General features: G+C 40.0%; 1 protein-coding gene across 5 annotated transcripts in view; it reads left to right on the top strand.

Annotated features, from left to right (window-relative positions):
- LOC125893022 (uncharacterized) overlaps positions 1 to 16,677 on the top strand; it is a 158,527-nt gene that overhangs the window by 14,768 nt on the left and 127,082 nt on the right. For all 5 annotated transcript variants that reach the window (XR_007449825.1, XR_007449827.1, XR_007449826.1 and 2 more), the window contains exon 3: positions 10,612 to 10,762. Coding sequence is in view for 1 of the 5 variants with exons in the window: in XM_049583427.1 (XP_049439384.1) it covers positions 10,637 to 10,762 (126 nt within the window). In the remaining 4 variants the exon portion in view is untranslated. The remainder of the gene's footprint in view (positions 1 to 10,611; positions 10,763 to 16,677) is intronic.

Here is a 16,677-nt window from a genome sequence, read left to right as displayed (position 1 = left end):
TAACCTGACTTCTGCACAACACAACTGATGGTCCCAACCCCATTGATAAAGCAAGAAATATACTGTATAAACATACAAGCTTTTTCTTTATTAAAATATATTAATACATTTATTAATATGCTATACTATGTTTTGTATTGTGTATATTGTGTTTATACAGTATATATATGTGTGTGTATATCTATATCTATCTATATAGGCTATATATATATATATATATATATATATATATATATATATATATATATATATATATATATATATATATATATATATATATATATATATATATATATATATATCATGTATCAGTGATTATAAATCAAGGAATTTAATTTACATTATTCTGAAATGGCCCATTCTTCATAGTCAATCAATCAATCAATCAATCAATTTTATTTATAAAGCCCAATATCACAAATCACAATTTGCCTCACAGGGCTTTACAGCATACGACATCCCTCTGTCCTTTGGACCCTCACAGCGGTTAAGGAAAAACTCCCCAAAAAAAACCCTTTAACGGGGAAAAAAATGGTAGAAAGCTCAGGAAGAGCAACTGAGGAGGGATCCCTCTTCCAGGATGGACAGACGTGCAATAGATGTCGTACAGAACAGATCAGCATAATAAATTAACAGTAATCCGTATGACACAATGAGAGAGAGAGAGAGAGAGAGAGAGAGAGAGAGAGAGAGAGAGATGCAGGTAATGACAGTAGCTTACAACATTATTGAAAGTAATAGTATTATAGTTATAGTTCTAGCCACTGTGATACAATGTGTTGAAAGTATGTATTAATATCTGGTAGTATACATGTGTGACAATAGTCATATGTGTATAATAACAGTAGAAGTATGACTAATGACTAATGATGGCAGCAGCAGCAGGAGGCATCTGGCAGGACCACGGCAGCAGCACAACCACACACGTCACGCTGTCCAGGCACCGCTGATATGAGTTAATCTGAGAGACAGTGGAGCACAAAGGCTCCGGAGAAGAGACCGAGTTAGTGACATCCAGAATGGCCGAGTTAGCAAGATGCAGTAATAGAATATGAGAGAGAGAGAGAGACAGAGAGAGAGAGAGAAGGAGAGAGGGTGCCCGGTGTATTATAGGGGGGGTCCTCCGGCAGACTAGGCCTAAGTCAGCCTAACTAGGGGCTGGTACAGGGCAAGCCTGAGCCGGCCCTAAGTATAAGCTTTATCAAAGAGGAAAGTCTTAAGTCTAGTCTTAAATGTGGAGACGGTGTCTGCCTCCCGGACCGTAACAGGAAGATGATTCCACAGGAGAGGAGCCTGATAGCTGAAGGCTCTGGCTCCTGATCTACTTTTGGAGACTTTAGGGACCACAAGTAACCCTGCGTTCTCAGAGCGCAGTGTTCTGGTGGGATAATATGGCACTATGAGCTCTCTAAGATATGACGGAGCTTGACCATTTAGACCATTTAGCTTTATAAGTTAACAGTAGGATTTTAAATTCACTTCTGGATTTTACAGGGAGCCAGTGCAGAGGAGCTAAAACAGGAGAAATATGATCTCGTTTTTTAGTTCCTGTTAGTACACGTGCTGCTGCATTCTGAATTAGCTGGAGAGTTTTTAAGGACTTACTAGAGCTACCTGATAATAGGGAGTTACAGTAATCCAGCCTAGAGGTAACAAAAGCGTGGACCAATTTTTCTGCATCTTTTCGGGTCAGGATAGGCCTAATTTTCGCAATATTACGCAGATGAAAAAATGCAGTCCGTGAGGTCTGTTTTAAATGAGAATTAAACGACAAATCTTGATCAAATATTACTCCGAGGTTTCTTACGGTAGTGCTAGAGGCCAGAGCAATGCCATCTAGAGAAACTATGTCATCAGATAAAGAGTCTCTGAGTTGTTTGGGGCCAAGAACAATAACTTCAGTTTTGTCTGAATTTAACATCAGGAAATTGGTGCTCATCCAAGTTTTTATGTCTTTAAGGCAGTTATGGAGTTTAGTTAATTGATTACTTTCTTCTGGCTTCATCGATAAATACAACTGAGTATCATCCGCATAACAATGGAAATTTATCGAGTGATTTCTAATGATGTTACCTAAAGGAAGAATATATAGAGTAAATAGGATTGGTCCGAGCACAGAACTCATGGAACTCCAAAACAAACTTTGGTACGTAAGGATGATTCATTATGAACAACAAACTGAAAACGATCAGATAAATAAGATTTAAACCAGCTCAGTGCAGAACCTTTTAGGCCAATTAAGTGATCCAGTCTCTGCAGTAGGATTTGATGGTCAATTGTGTCAAACACCGCACTAAGATCTAATAAAACAAGTACAGAGACAAGTCCTTTGTCTGAAGCAATCAGAAGGTCATTTGTAATTTTAACTAGAGCTGTCTCAGTGCTATGATGCACTGTAAATCCTGACTGAAATTCCTCAAATAAATTATTATCATGGAGAAAATCACACAGCTGGTCTGCGACTACTTTCTCAAGGATCTTTGACATAAAGGGAAGATTAGATATTGGTCTATGAGTGAGTAGGACTACTTTTAGTTTTGGTACTTAAATAAATAAATAAATAAATAAACTTTATTAATCCCTAGAGGGGAAATTGATCTGGTCACCAGTGCATAAGAAATGACACAGAAAAACAGATGCCACAAAGGGCTGCATAAAATATACATACAAGTCAACAAACAATACAGAAATGTACACAGACACTCCCAAGAAACACTGATTGGTGGCAAGGATCTACAATGCAGTGATGCCAGTTACAATAATTGCATCACATTCCAAAACAAAACAAAAAACAACAGCTCCAATAATGCACAATCCAATATAATACTGCAGACTCCAGTACACTTCAGGGTTGAGGCACAGTGTGGAGTCTGTGGAGGAAGACATAATTTAGGCCTTTACTTTGCTGTGAATACAGCCATACAGAAACAGGTAGCATTAACCTTTATAGACAAGCCTTATAGCTGTGGGAACAAATGTCCTTCTAAAACGCTCAGTAGAGCATTTTGGCATTAAAAGCCGACCACTGACAGTACTCCGCAGGCTGCTGAATATGCACTGCAGAGGGTGACTATCATGATCTAGTATGGACTTCAGCCTCCTCCTAGTTCTAACTTCCATAACACTGTCAAGGGAAACACATGGACATCCAACTATGGATCCAGCCTTTTTAATAAACTTATTGATTCTGTTTTTATCATCGCTAAATTGCTGTTGCCCCAGCGCATAACAGTATACAATAGCACACTGGCTACAATGCTTTGATAAAAACATTCAATAAGCAGAGATGTGATGTAAATCAAGTGACGCCTGAGACCAGCACCTTGATCTAGTGACGTTACAATCCTCCTTCATGACTGCCCTTGATCATTATTATCCCCTGATGATTTCATCTATGGCTTTCTCTTCATGTAGAACCTCCTCCTGTTGAGACTCTTTTCAGTTAACATTGTCAAGTGATCACCTGAGAACCACCTCCCCCACTAAGTTATCCCTTGATCTTGCCTGTGTGTCACATTGTAAGGCTTGAATGCAAATGTCCTTACTTTCTGCCTATTGTTTCTGTACTGATCACTGCCTTGGTCTTACTGTATAAAATGCTTCCATTTCATTTGCTCTGGGTCAGTCCAATGTCACAGACCCACTCTGTGTCAGTCCACTCACCGATGCCCGGACATCTAATAAACTTCCAACACCACAGCAAACTTTGAACTAGGACTTGAGTGAATTTCTTCAACAACACCCAGGTATTTATATGATGAGACAATCTCAGTTGGGTTTCCATTAATGAAGACTGGAGCAGGCTTGTCTTTATTTCTTCTGAAGTCAATAACTAACTTTTACTGACATTTAGGATTAAATAATTGCTCTCACACCATTTGACAAATTTATCAACTTCCTCTCTATACTATCTATCTATACTACTACTCGTGCTATGAAGATTACAATTCATCAGTTTAGAGGCCAGCAGATGTGGCTGAATAGTGTTGAATGCACTTGAGAAATCAAAAATGTCACTCGAACAGAACTACCAGCTTTTTCCAGATGACTATATGCTATGCAGTATATACAGGAGAGCATCGTCAACCCTGACTCCTTTCCTGTAAGCAAACTGGAGAGGATCCCGATAAGGCTGGACCTGCATAGCAAGAGGCTCTAATATTGGTAGGCGGACATTAAAGTGCCATAACTAAGCCATGTCAATTAAAACTATAGTGTCAGAATATGAAAATGGAAACATTCAGTATTTTTTAACCTACTCTGAACAAAAGTAGTGTAGTACTATTACTAGAAAGTCATCTGAATGACATCAAATTATGAGGATAGAGCAGTCTTAATATTCATCAAATATACAGAACTTAGAACAATCAGACCCTGCAACAACAAATAAAATTAATAAATTAGAAATAATAATGTAAACTCAATAACACACAATCCCTCACTCACAGATACAGAGAGAGAGAGTGAGAGACAGAGAGAGAGAGGTGGGTAGAGATGTGTGTAAAAGAAAACCAAAATAAATAAAACCTAGCCATTTCCCTGGAAGTCATAGAAAAACTCAAAAACACACATTCACTCAGTTTGTTCATGCCAGGTTGACAATCTTGACATCAAGGAGACCCTAACACTTTCTCAGAACAGGAGATGAGGAGAGGAAAGCTCTGGTCCTGCACTTTCATGTGATATGCGTGGCATTTCTGTGCGACCCTGCATTCGAGTAATCCATCCAAAAGTAATGTGTGTGCAAAGCCGTATGAAAGCTTTGTTACACATTATTTTAGTGTAATTTTTTAAACATTTTTTTCGCTGTTAAAACATTGGACTACCTTGTCGGAAAGCCACGATTCCACTGTTTCACGTGATATGTGTGGCTTCTCGCTATGACGGACGGTCACGGAGAAAATCCACAGAGAAGAACAATCAATTGCCTTACTTTTATTCGCTGTTTCCTCTGGTCACGCACGGGTCAGAGTCGGAGGCTGAGCTGCACGAGTCTGCTCTCACCTGCGCGTGCAGTTGCATGCAAAGGATTATGGGGAATGTAGTCATACAGTCATATTACCGGCTCTGCAGGAGAACGCAGCTATATAACTACCGTGGCATTCCCACGATGGTATGGAGAATTTATTTTATCGTGACACCATGAAATTCGACATATCGTTACATGCCTAGTCTCAGGTCATTAAGCTCTTTAACTTGCCCTTTTTTCTTGGGGATAGGAACAAGACAGGATGTTTTCCACATAGTTGGTAACTTTAAAATTTTTGGTGCAGAGAGTGAGCGTGAAAAAATATGATGGAACACATCACACAACTGGTCAGCACAAATTTTTAGGGTGCGGGGATGAACCCTGTCAGGACCCGCTGACTTGTTTGTCTTAATTCTCCTCAACTGATGGCAAACTTGGTTGACTGTGATGGTAACAGGAGGACATGTACTATTACTATTTCTCTGCTGTAGTGATAAGGAAACCTGAGCTTGTTCAAGAGAAGAATCAAGCTTGTCAAATCTGGCAAAGAATGAATTGACCTCATTGGGAGTTACTCCCTCCTCCTGGAGACCCCCTCTGGTGACACCACAGCCAGTTATAGATTTCAGACCATTCCACACAGCCTTGATATTCTGGTCCTGCATTCTGTCCTCTATTTTATATTTGTACACAATCTTTGCCTTTCTAATAACACTTTTCAGCTCTTTCTGTGCTGCTCTAATGTTATCAGTATCCCCATTGGCAAAACCTTAACATCCTTAGTTACCCATGGTTTGTTATTTGAAAAGCATTTGATTGTTTTACAGGGAAGCTCTTTATTGACACAGAAGTTGATGTAGTCAGTTACTCTACTGGCCACATCATTGTCCTCATAAAAGATAGTCCGATCAGTACAATCCGACCACACCCGCACTAATTTAGTGGTTGCAGGCTGCCTGTGTACAATCGGGTTATATTTAGTGCTAGGGATAGACCGATATGGATTTTTTAGGGCCAATGCCGATACCGATTTTTTTCCATCACCCTTAGCCGATGACCGAGAGATGACTCAAGTTTAAAATAAGAAACATTTATTGAACAGTAAAAAATACTAAAACAAGATGGAAAGTTGAGGTAGAACAGGTAGAATATTACTATTATTATTATTATTATTATTGTACATTAAAATAAAAAAAAGAGTTCAGTGCTCTTAAATCTTCCAGTAATGTCTTTATAAAATAAACAAATATTTAAGCTGAAGCATAAATAAAACAACAACTACTGTGCACAGTAGGATTCGCTGCATGTGTGCTGCAGGGTCTTCCGGCAACACAGAGCTGCCTGTGGATGCCTGTCTGTAAATCATGCCAGGGAAAAATAAATCCGCGAACCCACGCGCGTATCGGCCGATGCCGATACAAGTAAAAAACTCAAATATATCGGCCGATATATCGGCCGGCCGATGTATCGGTCTATCCTTATTTAGTGCTCAGATACACTAAATTGTGATCTGATTGTCCTTGGGGAGGTAATGCATGTGTCATACCTATGACTTAGGTGAGGGAAGTGTGACCATCACTAGAACCAGACTCTTCACATAGGTCAACAAAGGATGACAAGCACATACTGAGGCAAGGTGCAGGGTGATTTATTTTCCCAACATCAAAAGCAGCAAAACGGGAAAAATCCTGGATTGCCTGCAATCAACAATAAACCAATACAAAAGGATTCAACACCAGAAAAGAGAAAATTAACAGTAATGAATCCAAATAAAGTAGTAAATAAACAAAGAAAATACATTTTAACCATGGTTTTAAATACAAATAACATAAACTTCACCTTCAAAGAAAGATGTAAAGAGCTCCCCACAGCACCTCTTTAGCGGGACTCAATGAACTGGGAAGGTGGTACGCTGTTCTTATACTCTATAATCCCGCTCACCAGCACAATCCATTTTAATATCACATTATCTGTTTTTTTAACTGTAGTCGAGGTCATCCTCTGTTCACACTTTTAATATTGTTTGTGCAAAATCCATATGCTTTTAACACAGGGATCCATTTTCACATTAACCATTAGTGTCCATTATTGTCTTTTAAAGTTGCTTTGTCACTTGGTTTGGTCCATCTACACACCTCCGTAATGCAGGTGTAACCAGTCAATCAGTTCACAATCAGTTCACTATTTAAGCAGTGCAAATCCAGCCCATGGCTCTTTAGAAATCCAGGAAGTAATCCAGGTAATGGTGTGGCTGTTGTGTGGAAAAATGACTGTTGAACAAAGGTGATATTTCAAGCTTGTCAGTCGAAACTCTGGGCCCAGCTATGCCACTGATTGGCCAGTGTGACATCCTTCATAGTACATAAAGAACATTAGCGACACATAGGCCTAACAGAAACATGCGTTCGTTTGGGGACAAGTTAGTGGACACGTTACTCGTTCCACAGGCGAAGGACCCCGGACACATAGCCTACAGTAAATACACCAGTTGTAAGTAACTTTTAACATAGCCTACATGAGTCTTTGTGCCTCTTGACTCCTGTCCCCTAACTAACGCTTGTTTCTGTTTCACTAACAATATTTTCACATGATTAAGTCACATCCCCTTATTTCCTCTGTAAACCTAACGCTACAGCAGCCTACAAGCATGCTGTGTCAATACATCAGCTCAGACACTGTTAGAAATGTAGTAGGCTATTTAGCCTAATAACATCATGCTACAGCAGTAATAATGTCAGCTTTAGTCAAATGGCTCTAGCTCTCCCGTAAATGTCATAAACTCTGGACACATTTTCCCTGTATGTTGACATGATAATGGCCGCGTTTCCCAGATCGCTTAAGAAGCTTAAGAAGATCTTTCACTTAACTTAAGAAGATCTTTCACTAAGAAGGAGTTTTAAGATCGAGCTGACCCACTCTTAACACTCTTCTTAGCCACCAAGCGCTCACAGATCCAGCCGCGGCAGGCACATTAATATTACACTAGCCTAAGCAAGGAGATGTTGAAACAGTGATGGGGACAGTGATGAAGTGGTGGGTGGCTGTAATGTTAGGTTTACAGAGGAAATAACGGGATGTGACTTAATGGGGTGAAAATATCGTTAGTGAAACAGAAACAAGCGTTAGTTAGGGGACAAGAGTCAAGAGGCACAAAGACTCACGTATGTTAAAAGTTACTTACAACCGGTGTATTTACTGTAGGCTATGTGTCCGGGGTCCTTCGCCTGTGGAACGAGTAACGTGTCCACTAACTTGTGTTTCACTAACGTTCTTTATGTATTATGAAGAATGTCAGACTGGCCAATCAGTGGCAGAGTTTCGACTGACACAGAACCGGCACGGTGCCGGTTCCCGAACATAATTAAGTAGGCTACTTACAACTGCATGAAAGATAATCTGATATTCTGTTTGTTGTTGGTTATTTCCTTAAAAAACTACGGCTTTATTGTTGTAATATTATGACTTTAATCTCGTTAAATTACGACTTTAATCTCATAATATTTCGACTTTATTCTCATAGTATTATGACTTTATTCTCAAAATATTACGCCTTTAATCTCATTAAATTATGACTTTATTCTCGTAATATTATGACTTTATTCTCAAAATATTATGATTTTAATCTCATAATATTTTGACTTTATTCTTGTAATATTATGACTTTTTCTCAGTTATGACTTTATTCTCGTAATATTTCGACTCTATTCTCGAAATGTTCGAATTTTTTTTCTTCAATGTGACCCTAATACTCCGTCGTATAATACTCATGTACTTTCACTGGAGAAAGATTTTGAATGTAATACTTGTACGTGTAACAAAGTATTTTCTTCAGTGTGGTATTTCTACGTTTACTTCAGTTAAAGACAGGGCTGCTGGGGTACCCTGTGTAGTTTAGTCTTCTCAGTAAATAAAATAATATCTGGGACCCATAATATACCTGCTATTGTTCATGTGTGAGAAAAACACAAAGATAGTGAACAAGAGTGACTCTGGGGTTGGCCTTCACTTTCAGTGGTGATACTGTTTCAAAGAGTAACTGACAATTCCTGCGTATTATACCTTTAACTGAGCCTTATATTGTTGTATATCTGTTCTTATTTCTGTTCTGTTTATTTTGTCTAATTGATTAGTTGTCATCCATTAAATTAGTTGCCAATTAATCTGATTATTGATTAACTGGTTTTGAGTATTTTTCTAAAGGAAAAAGCTTCTTAACTGTGAAATGGAAACTGAGTATCTTTGAGTTCTGGACGAAACAAGATATTTGAGGACTTCATCTTAGACATTTTCACCATTTTTGTGACATTTTATAGACCAAATAACTAATGAATTAATAGAGAATTAATCGACAGATGAATCAACAATGAAAATGATAATTAGTTGCAGCCCTACTCTGATCATTAACTCCGTCTTGATGACGACGCAGGTCGCGTTCGAGGAGAGATGTTGTTATTGTACTGCAGGTCGTCTGTTGAGGGGGGATGTGACTGTGGAGGAATGAAAATTATCATTTTTAAACAGGTCATGTTTTGACGGCGTCATGTTTCATTGTGCTGGGAAATTAGCATCGCTAAACAGGCCAGCGGGCTGAATGGTCTAATTAAGCAGCGCAGAGAGGATTGTGTGTGCTCAGAGAAGGATTGGAGTGTGTGCATGAGTGTGTGTGTGTGTGTGTGTGTGTGTGTGTGCGGTGATCAGCATTCGCTCTGCATTCTTGGGGAGATGAAAGCACACTCTATGCTTTGTGTTCATTAGCGTTAACGTGCTACCTGTGTGATTTGTACAGCCTGTCTCTGAATGGAGAATCAATGGGGCATCGTGGCGTTTATGACGCTAATGCACTGGCTGCCTTGTTAGGGATGATTACTGCATAATGAGCTTGAGCTAATCAATGAAATCCATCCCTCTTCACTAGGGTTGGGAACAATTAACCGATACGACCGGATACGGCTGCGTCGGTAGCAGCCTCCTCAATCGATACGAATCAGCTGAGAATCCTTAGATGAATCGATTGTAGAGTCATGGATTCGGTTATCGCGAGACTAGCAATTGGTTGACTGGCTTTAACAGTTTGTATCTCTAAAACAACGCGAGAGCCGGCGCATGCTCCGGACCGTAGCAGGCATTACTGACAACGATCATGGATGTAAACATCAGCGCCAGCTTGACCGGTGGAGCTGAGGAACAGAAGCTAATGCTGGTTGGATAAACCAGGGAGCAGCCAAGCCGCAGCAGAAACTAAAGGTGAATCCTGCCGGTTGTGGGTTGAACGCGGGGTCACAGACACAGACAGAAATACCTATTCCTGTCAAATACGGCGGCCATAGTGCTCCGCGGCGCAAGATAATGGCTTACCGGAAGTCTTCGTCGGTGTCATGACTGTCCAGAAATACCTGAACAGCCGAGCCCTGGCAGCACACAGGTATGTGACATTTCAGAGGAGAAATGAGCAGTTCACATTTCCACAAACCTCAGCGCACTTTAGGGACTGTTCTTTACTTGTCAGAGGAGGAGGGTGGCTGGTTGATTTTGATTTTATTTATTTATTTTATTTTGACCCCCCCACCCCTCTTCTGAGCTAACATGCAGCTGTGTCGGCTGAGCAATGCAACTAAACCATCGTCTCTTTTCTTTGTCCACAGTACCAGGGAGCACGTGACCCCGGAGATGTTCAAGTATCGTTGGAGCCTGAGGAGGAAGAAGTCCACCTGCGTGCCAGAGGCCAGCAGACCACATCAGTGGCAGGCAGACGAGGAGGCTGTACGAAAGGGCGAATGCAACTTCCCTGTTCAGGTGAGTATCCAAAGCTGTTACAGTGCTCGTCCATTCTTAACCAGAGAAATATAACAGTCATATTTCAATATGTTTCTTTCCCAGAGGGAATATTTCACAGCATACCACAATAAACACCATAATTATCATTAGGATTTGTCAGTAAATTAAAGGATATATACACACATATATGACTGAACATAATGGTCAAAATGTCACAAGGTCATGAATGTAATCTCCCAGTTTAGGTGTGGAGTAACTTTACTGTGTGTATATAGTGACATGATCCTCAGCTGAATAAATCAAAGGGCCGCGCAAAAAGGTAAGGGAGAGTTTTCTGGGTTGAGGCCGAGACTGCAGTTCATTTATCACAGCTCATGCCAGTGCGTCCTGTTTAAGGACGCTCAACAATTGCAGGTGCAGTCAATCCTCATTTATTCAGAACTCTATCCATCCAAGCCGCCTTAGATGGTCTATTTACCTCATACATGTAGGTCTGTTATGTATGGTGTAATATTTAAAACATTTTTAATTAAAGACAAAAAAGGTATTGTCTGAGAACTGGGTTTAGCCTCATGTTTATTTTGCTTTTCTTAAAGGCCTTGTGAGAAGGATTTAGCAACATCTAGTGGTGAGGCTGCAGATTGCAACCAACTGAAACTTCTCCCGAGTGCCAAGCATGTAGGAGAACTCCAGTGACCCATGCAAAAACGCGAATATCCCCTATCTAGAGCCAGTGTTTGGTTTGTTCACCACTGTAAAACAACATGGTAGACTCTGTGGAGGAGGACGCGCACTGTATGTAGACATAAACGTCTCATTCTCACAGCTGAAATACATGAAGGCGGGATGGAGCAGCGGTTTTTACCCGCTACATAGACTCTGTCTTTGCAGCATGTGGTTGCTGCCAGCTTTACTGCGGTGTGTATTTAGTTTTGCCAAGTGATAGTGCAATTGTTTATGCAGGGTATTGAAATGTGGCCTTTACCAACTGGTATGAAATTACTTAAGTGGATTGTTTTAATGACAGGAGGCGTTGATTTGATTGATTGATTGATTGATTGATTGATTTTAATGTAAAAGGTAAAAACACCCACAAGGTTAACCTGCTGCTTCACATTGTCTCTGGTATTTATATGAATCATTTTTACACATATTTTGCTTGTTTTTTTACACAGTACTGTGTAGTTTTTATTTGTTGGAAGACTGCAGAGCCGTGCGCTGAGAAGAAAGAATGGTTATAAATGAAGCGCTCTGTTGCAGGCATGCTGCAGCATAGTGGTTCCCAACTGTCTGCACAGTTTGATATATTTGGCCTCATACTTGTGTTTGGCCATGTCGTCAAGCTAGTTTGCTGTCTCTGTCAAGGAGCTGTCTGTTAGTCACTCACTAGCAGGAAACGGCACTTCAAAATAAAAGCTCTGTGCCAGAATTTTACTGCACTTAAACGTAAAATGTGTTTGGTTTTTTTTGCAAATGTGACACATTTGCCAGTTACTTGCGGTCCATTCAGAAGGGACCCACAAACCACTTTTGAACCGCGACATGTTGTGTCCCTTGTATTTCCGCTGCAAGGTACAAAAAAACCAACGCATTTTCAGGTGATTATACACTAATGAAAACATAGTTATGGATATTAAATACCATGTCTGCCAGTATATTTGCCTAAATCCTACATGCCTGAGCCTTTAAAAATTAGTTTGGCATTTTTGAATATTTGCGTGATGGATCCAGGAGGCACTTATTTAGCTTAGCATAAAGACTGGAAACAAGGGGAAGCAGCTAGCCTGGCTCTTTATGCTAAGCTAAGCTAATGGGTTGCTGGCTGTAGCTTTCCGTGTACAGATATGACTCTGGTATCAATCTTTTCATCTAACTCTCGACAAGAGAACGATTAAGAGTATTTTACAAAATGTTGGATCTGTTCCTTTAAAAATACAAGACAACTGATTTCATTTTGATGTTTGCATTTTGTTTGCAATGAACTCACTGTAAGACAATGTTCCCAAAACTGACATGAGTTATACAAACATGAAAGAGCCTGGTGCATTCCACGTGTAAGCATAATATGACCAAACTGTATATAAAATTGTGGTCAACATGCAACAGAAAACCATTGATCTTCTTGTATTGGCTGCCCGTGTTATTGGCAACGTGATCAAATAACATGTCAAATAAATTCCCATTTTCATCTTAATAAGATTGAAGACCATTTCATCCAAATAGAAACCATGTGGTAATTAAATTGCCCTTGAGCAAAGCACAGACTCGTAGCTCTCAGCTGTGTGCCTCATTTGCAATCAATAAATAAATATATAAGAGGAATTATTGATGGCCCAATTTACTGATAACCAGCTCCAGTGTGTGCTGTCTGCCTGTCGCTGAGAACCAAAGTGATTTGTTGAAGGACTGGAGAGACAATGACGGCAAGAGATGGAGGACGGAGAGGGAGAAATGACATCGAGGTGAGGTTGTAGATTAAGGAGACCACAGGAGATGACAGGGTGAGGGATGAGGGCACACGGAGGGGATGGAGACACATTGTGAGATATGAAATGAGAGCGCCGCAGAGATACGGAACTGGATAAGAGGGGCGAGATGAGAAAAAGGCTGCAGACTGAATGAAGAAACCAGAAGAAAAAGAAAAATACAAGGTAGAGAGAGAAAGATAACAAAGGCAGAGATGAGTGTAAGAAAAGGCAGCGTGAGAGGCAAGCTAATGGAAAATGGTCCTGATGGTAATGCTCTGCAGAGTTCGCAATGAGTTGGGCAAGTGGAGCTTGGAGCTTTGCAGCGAGATTGTTGCACTAAAAAACCTCTCCGTCTCTTTATTGTATCCTTTCTTTCCTTCTTGTTCCTCTGTTCATCTTTTCTTTCTCACATCTCTGCCTCTCTCCGTTTTCACTCCAAATGTATTCACGACTCATGCACTATTAATGGCTGTAGCAGAGCAGCTTAACTGTACCAGAGGAAAGAAAAGCTGCGTTCTTGAGCTCAATGTGGACAAAAAAGTTAACTTTTAGAAAAGCAGAGTTCGGAAAGTTCTGAAAAATGGCCAGCCTCGATTTTTGATGAATGATAGATTTTTTTTTCTCTGTACCAGCTTGCACCCACCACCTGCACTTCTTCTGGATATGGAAGTTGAACTTGTATGTGGCATTAATCCTCGACAGACAACCATTCACACTCACATTCACATCTACGGACAATTTAGAGTCACCAATTAACCTGCAAGTCTTTGGACTGTGGGAGGAAGCTGGAGCACCTGGAGGAAACCCACACTGACACAGGGAGAAGATGCAACATGAAGTCATACAAGGCACAACTCTGGTGAAATGTGATCCTGTTGGCTCCTTCAACTTGTGCACTGTAATTCAGTCCATTTTTGCCTCCACTTACAGCTTCATGTTCCCAGATAGTATAGTAATCCATTATTTCTGATTGTAGAATGATTTAACTGTAGTTTGAGGTTTAAAAGCTTCTGTTGTTTTACAAATTAAATCCACCACAGACTCAGAAAATTCATTGATGTCATCTGTGATGACAGTAGTGGTGTTCTGGAACATTCTCCTTTGACTGGCTCCATCTCTCGCGTCACTGGGGTCATGCGTCATGGTTTGTTTATATCTTGACCTCAACAAGATGGCAGCATGGTCACTCCTTCTGATTGCAAGTGGCAACTCAACTCTGCAGCCACCTCTGAGTGGCTTTTAGCAGTGATCCAGAGTGTTAGATCCCTTTTCAATACAGGGTGAGCAGGAACGGGACAGCACCTCACATTCCCACTGTCACACCAGTCCTTATTCACCATAAAGCACATGTTTCCTCTGCTTCTCTCTCTGGAGTCCTCTGCTCTGTCAAATTGACATATGGAAAAAGAGCCTCCTGGTTGAATGGTGCTGTAGATTTTTAGTTTATTATCCAACACTTGTACAATAGCTAGCAGGATACTAGTTTGTCAGAAAGGTCCATGCGATCGAGTGTTGTTTAAAAACTCATTACAGATGACTGCAGGGCATACAGGCAGATCTCCAGAAACTGTGCCAGTGGTGGAGTCTCAAAAATTAGAGTTGTTTTGATACCAATACCAGTTTTGGAAATGCCTGTGATATTGCCTAAAATGCTGGATCGGGTATACGTGAGCACACGAGTCAATGCAAGGATCCGATACAACATACTTTATTGATAAACTTTAAAGTAGATTTACACCCAGATAAAACTGCAGTTTTCCCATAGATCAGTTCTTCTCCACCCTCATAGCCTACACAGCAAGTTGTGCTGTGCAGCCACTGGCAACTACTGTTTGAGAGCAGCAAGGAAGAATTGATTTCTGGTAAATAATGCAACGTTAGCTGTTAGCAAAATGTCAGGAGTCTGGTTGTTTCTGTGCTGTCATTCTCTGTATGTATTTTTTCATGTTTTACAAAGGATTTAACCTGAGCCAGGCCACACAACAATGATAATTATAGCTGCTGCGCAGCGATGGGTTGGGTCCGGGCATTTTTAGGCAATTCTGAGCAACAAGCAGAAGAATTGGAAGACATTTAGCAATGCAATCTGCCTTTTGCATCAGCTGAGGCTTGAACTCACAACCTCTGAGACTAAGAATCAATTTCTATCTCACTGAGCTAATTAGTCAATGACAATTCATGTGTAGCTTCACAAACTGACTAAGCCAGACGTGCAGGTTTAGCAGCCATCCATGCATGGAAAAGCAGATTTCAAACCACTGTAAAAAATTCAGTTATCGAAACAAAAATCTGAAAATACACATATTGCATCTAGACAGCATGGAGATGTTGGTAATTTGTTTTAACAATGATTGATTTGCTTCATAAGTGAAAAACTGATGTTTAACTAGTTGAGCTATGTGCAAAGTGAGAAGCCTCAGATGGTTTCACACTAAAGTATTGACACTGGATCTTTGTGCAAAGTTTGGTTTATTTTCAAGCATGAGAAGGCAGATTTTCTAGCAGAAAAAAGACTTGAAGATGCTGCACAGTGATCAGTCAGGCTCAGGCAATTTTAAGCAATAAGCTGAAGCACAGGAAGATGTTTACATTACAATGTGGATTCTGCACCAGTTGAGGCTTGAATCCGCAACCTCTGGAACCTAAGACGGTCATCTACCTCTTTGAGCTAATTGGCAAGTAGCAACTCAACAGTGGCTTCTCAAATTGAGTTGGCCATTCACTGTTGTGTAGGAAAGCAGCCATCCGTGCATGGAAAGGCAGATTTGAAACCACTGTAAAAAAAATCAGTTAAGACAAAAATCTGAAAATACACATATTGCATGTAGACAGCGTGGAGATGTTGGTAATTTGTTTGTAACAATGATTGATTTGCTCCATAAGTGAAAAACTGATGTTTAAAATTGCCATTTTTACACTGACTCCAGTTGTTCACATTAGAGCAAAATTCAAAATGCTGTCCAAAATTCAGTTTTTGAGATAAAATTCTGAAATTTGCCACACATCATCTACCATGACTCTAGAATTTTGTCATTTTTTCATGAACATTGAAGATTTATTTAGCAAGAATTTGCATGTATATGTTTACAGTACTGTTTACACTCAAACATTTTGATGAGCTGTAGGCTCAATTTTTGATAAATCAAAAATCTGAGAATTATAGTTTGTGTAGGACAGTCTGAAGATGCTCTGTAGCAAGTTTGGTGTCAATTCAGCAAAAATTGTGGGAGGAGATAGGTTTAAGAAGTTTTACAGTTTTTGAAAAAAAACAGAGTGATGAACTTCATAATTTTAATAGGTTTAAATGTACAAAAGTTTCTTCAGTGTTGGGGCTACAGTTTGATAAAAGTTGTGAAGTTGTAGCACATATGGTTGATTTGTTATGAATGTTCAAATTTTTGAACTTTAGACGCCTGCTGTAGCGCCACCATCAGGACTGTTGGCTTGAGTTTACAGCTGAGGATA

The sequence above is a fragment of the Epinephelus fuscoguttatus genome, linkage group LG8 (assembly GCF_011397635.1).
Source record: "Epinephelus fuscoguttatus linkage group LG8, E.fuscoguttatus.final_Chr_v1".
NCBI classification, from domain to species: domain Eukaryota; kingdom Metazoa; phylum Chordata; class Actinopteri; order Perciformes; family Serranidae; genus Epinephelus; species Epinephelus fuscoguttatus.
This window is presented reverse-complemented; position numbering and strand designations above follow the sequence as displayed.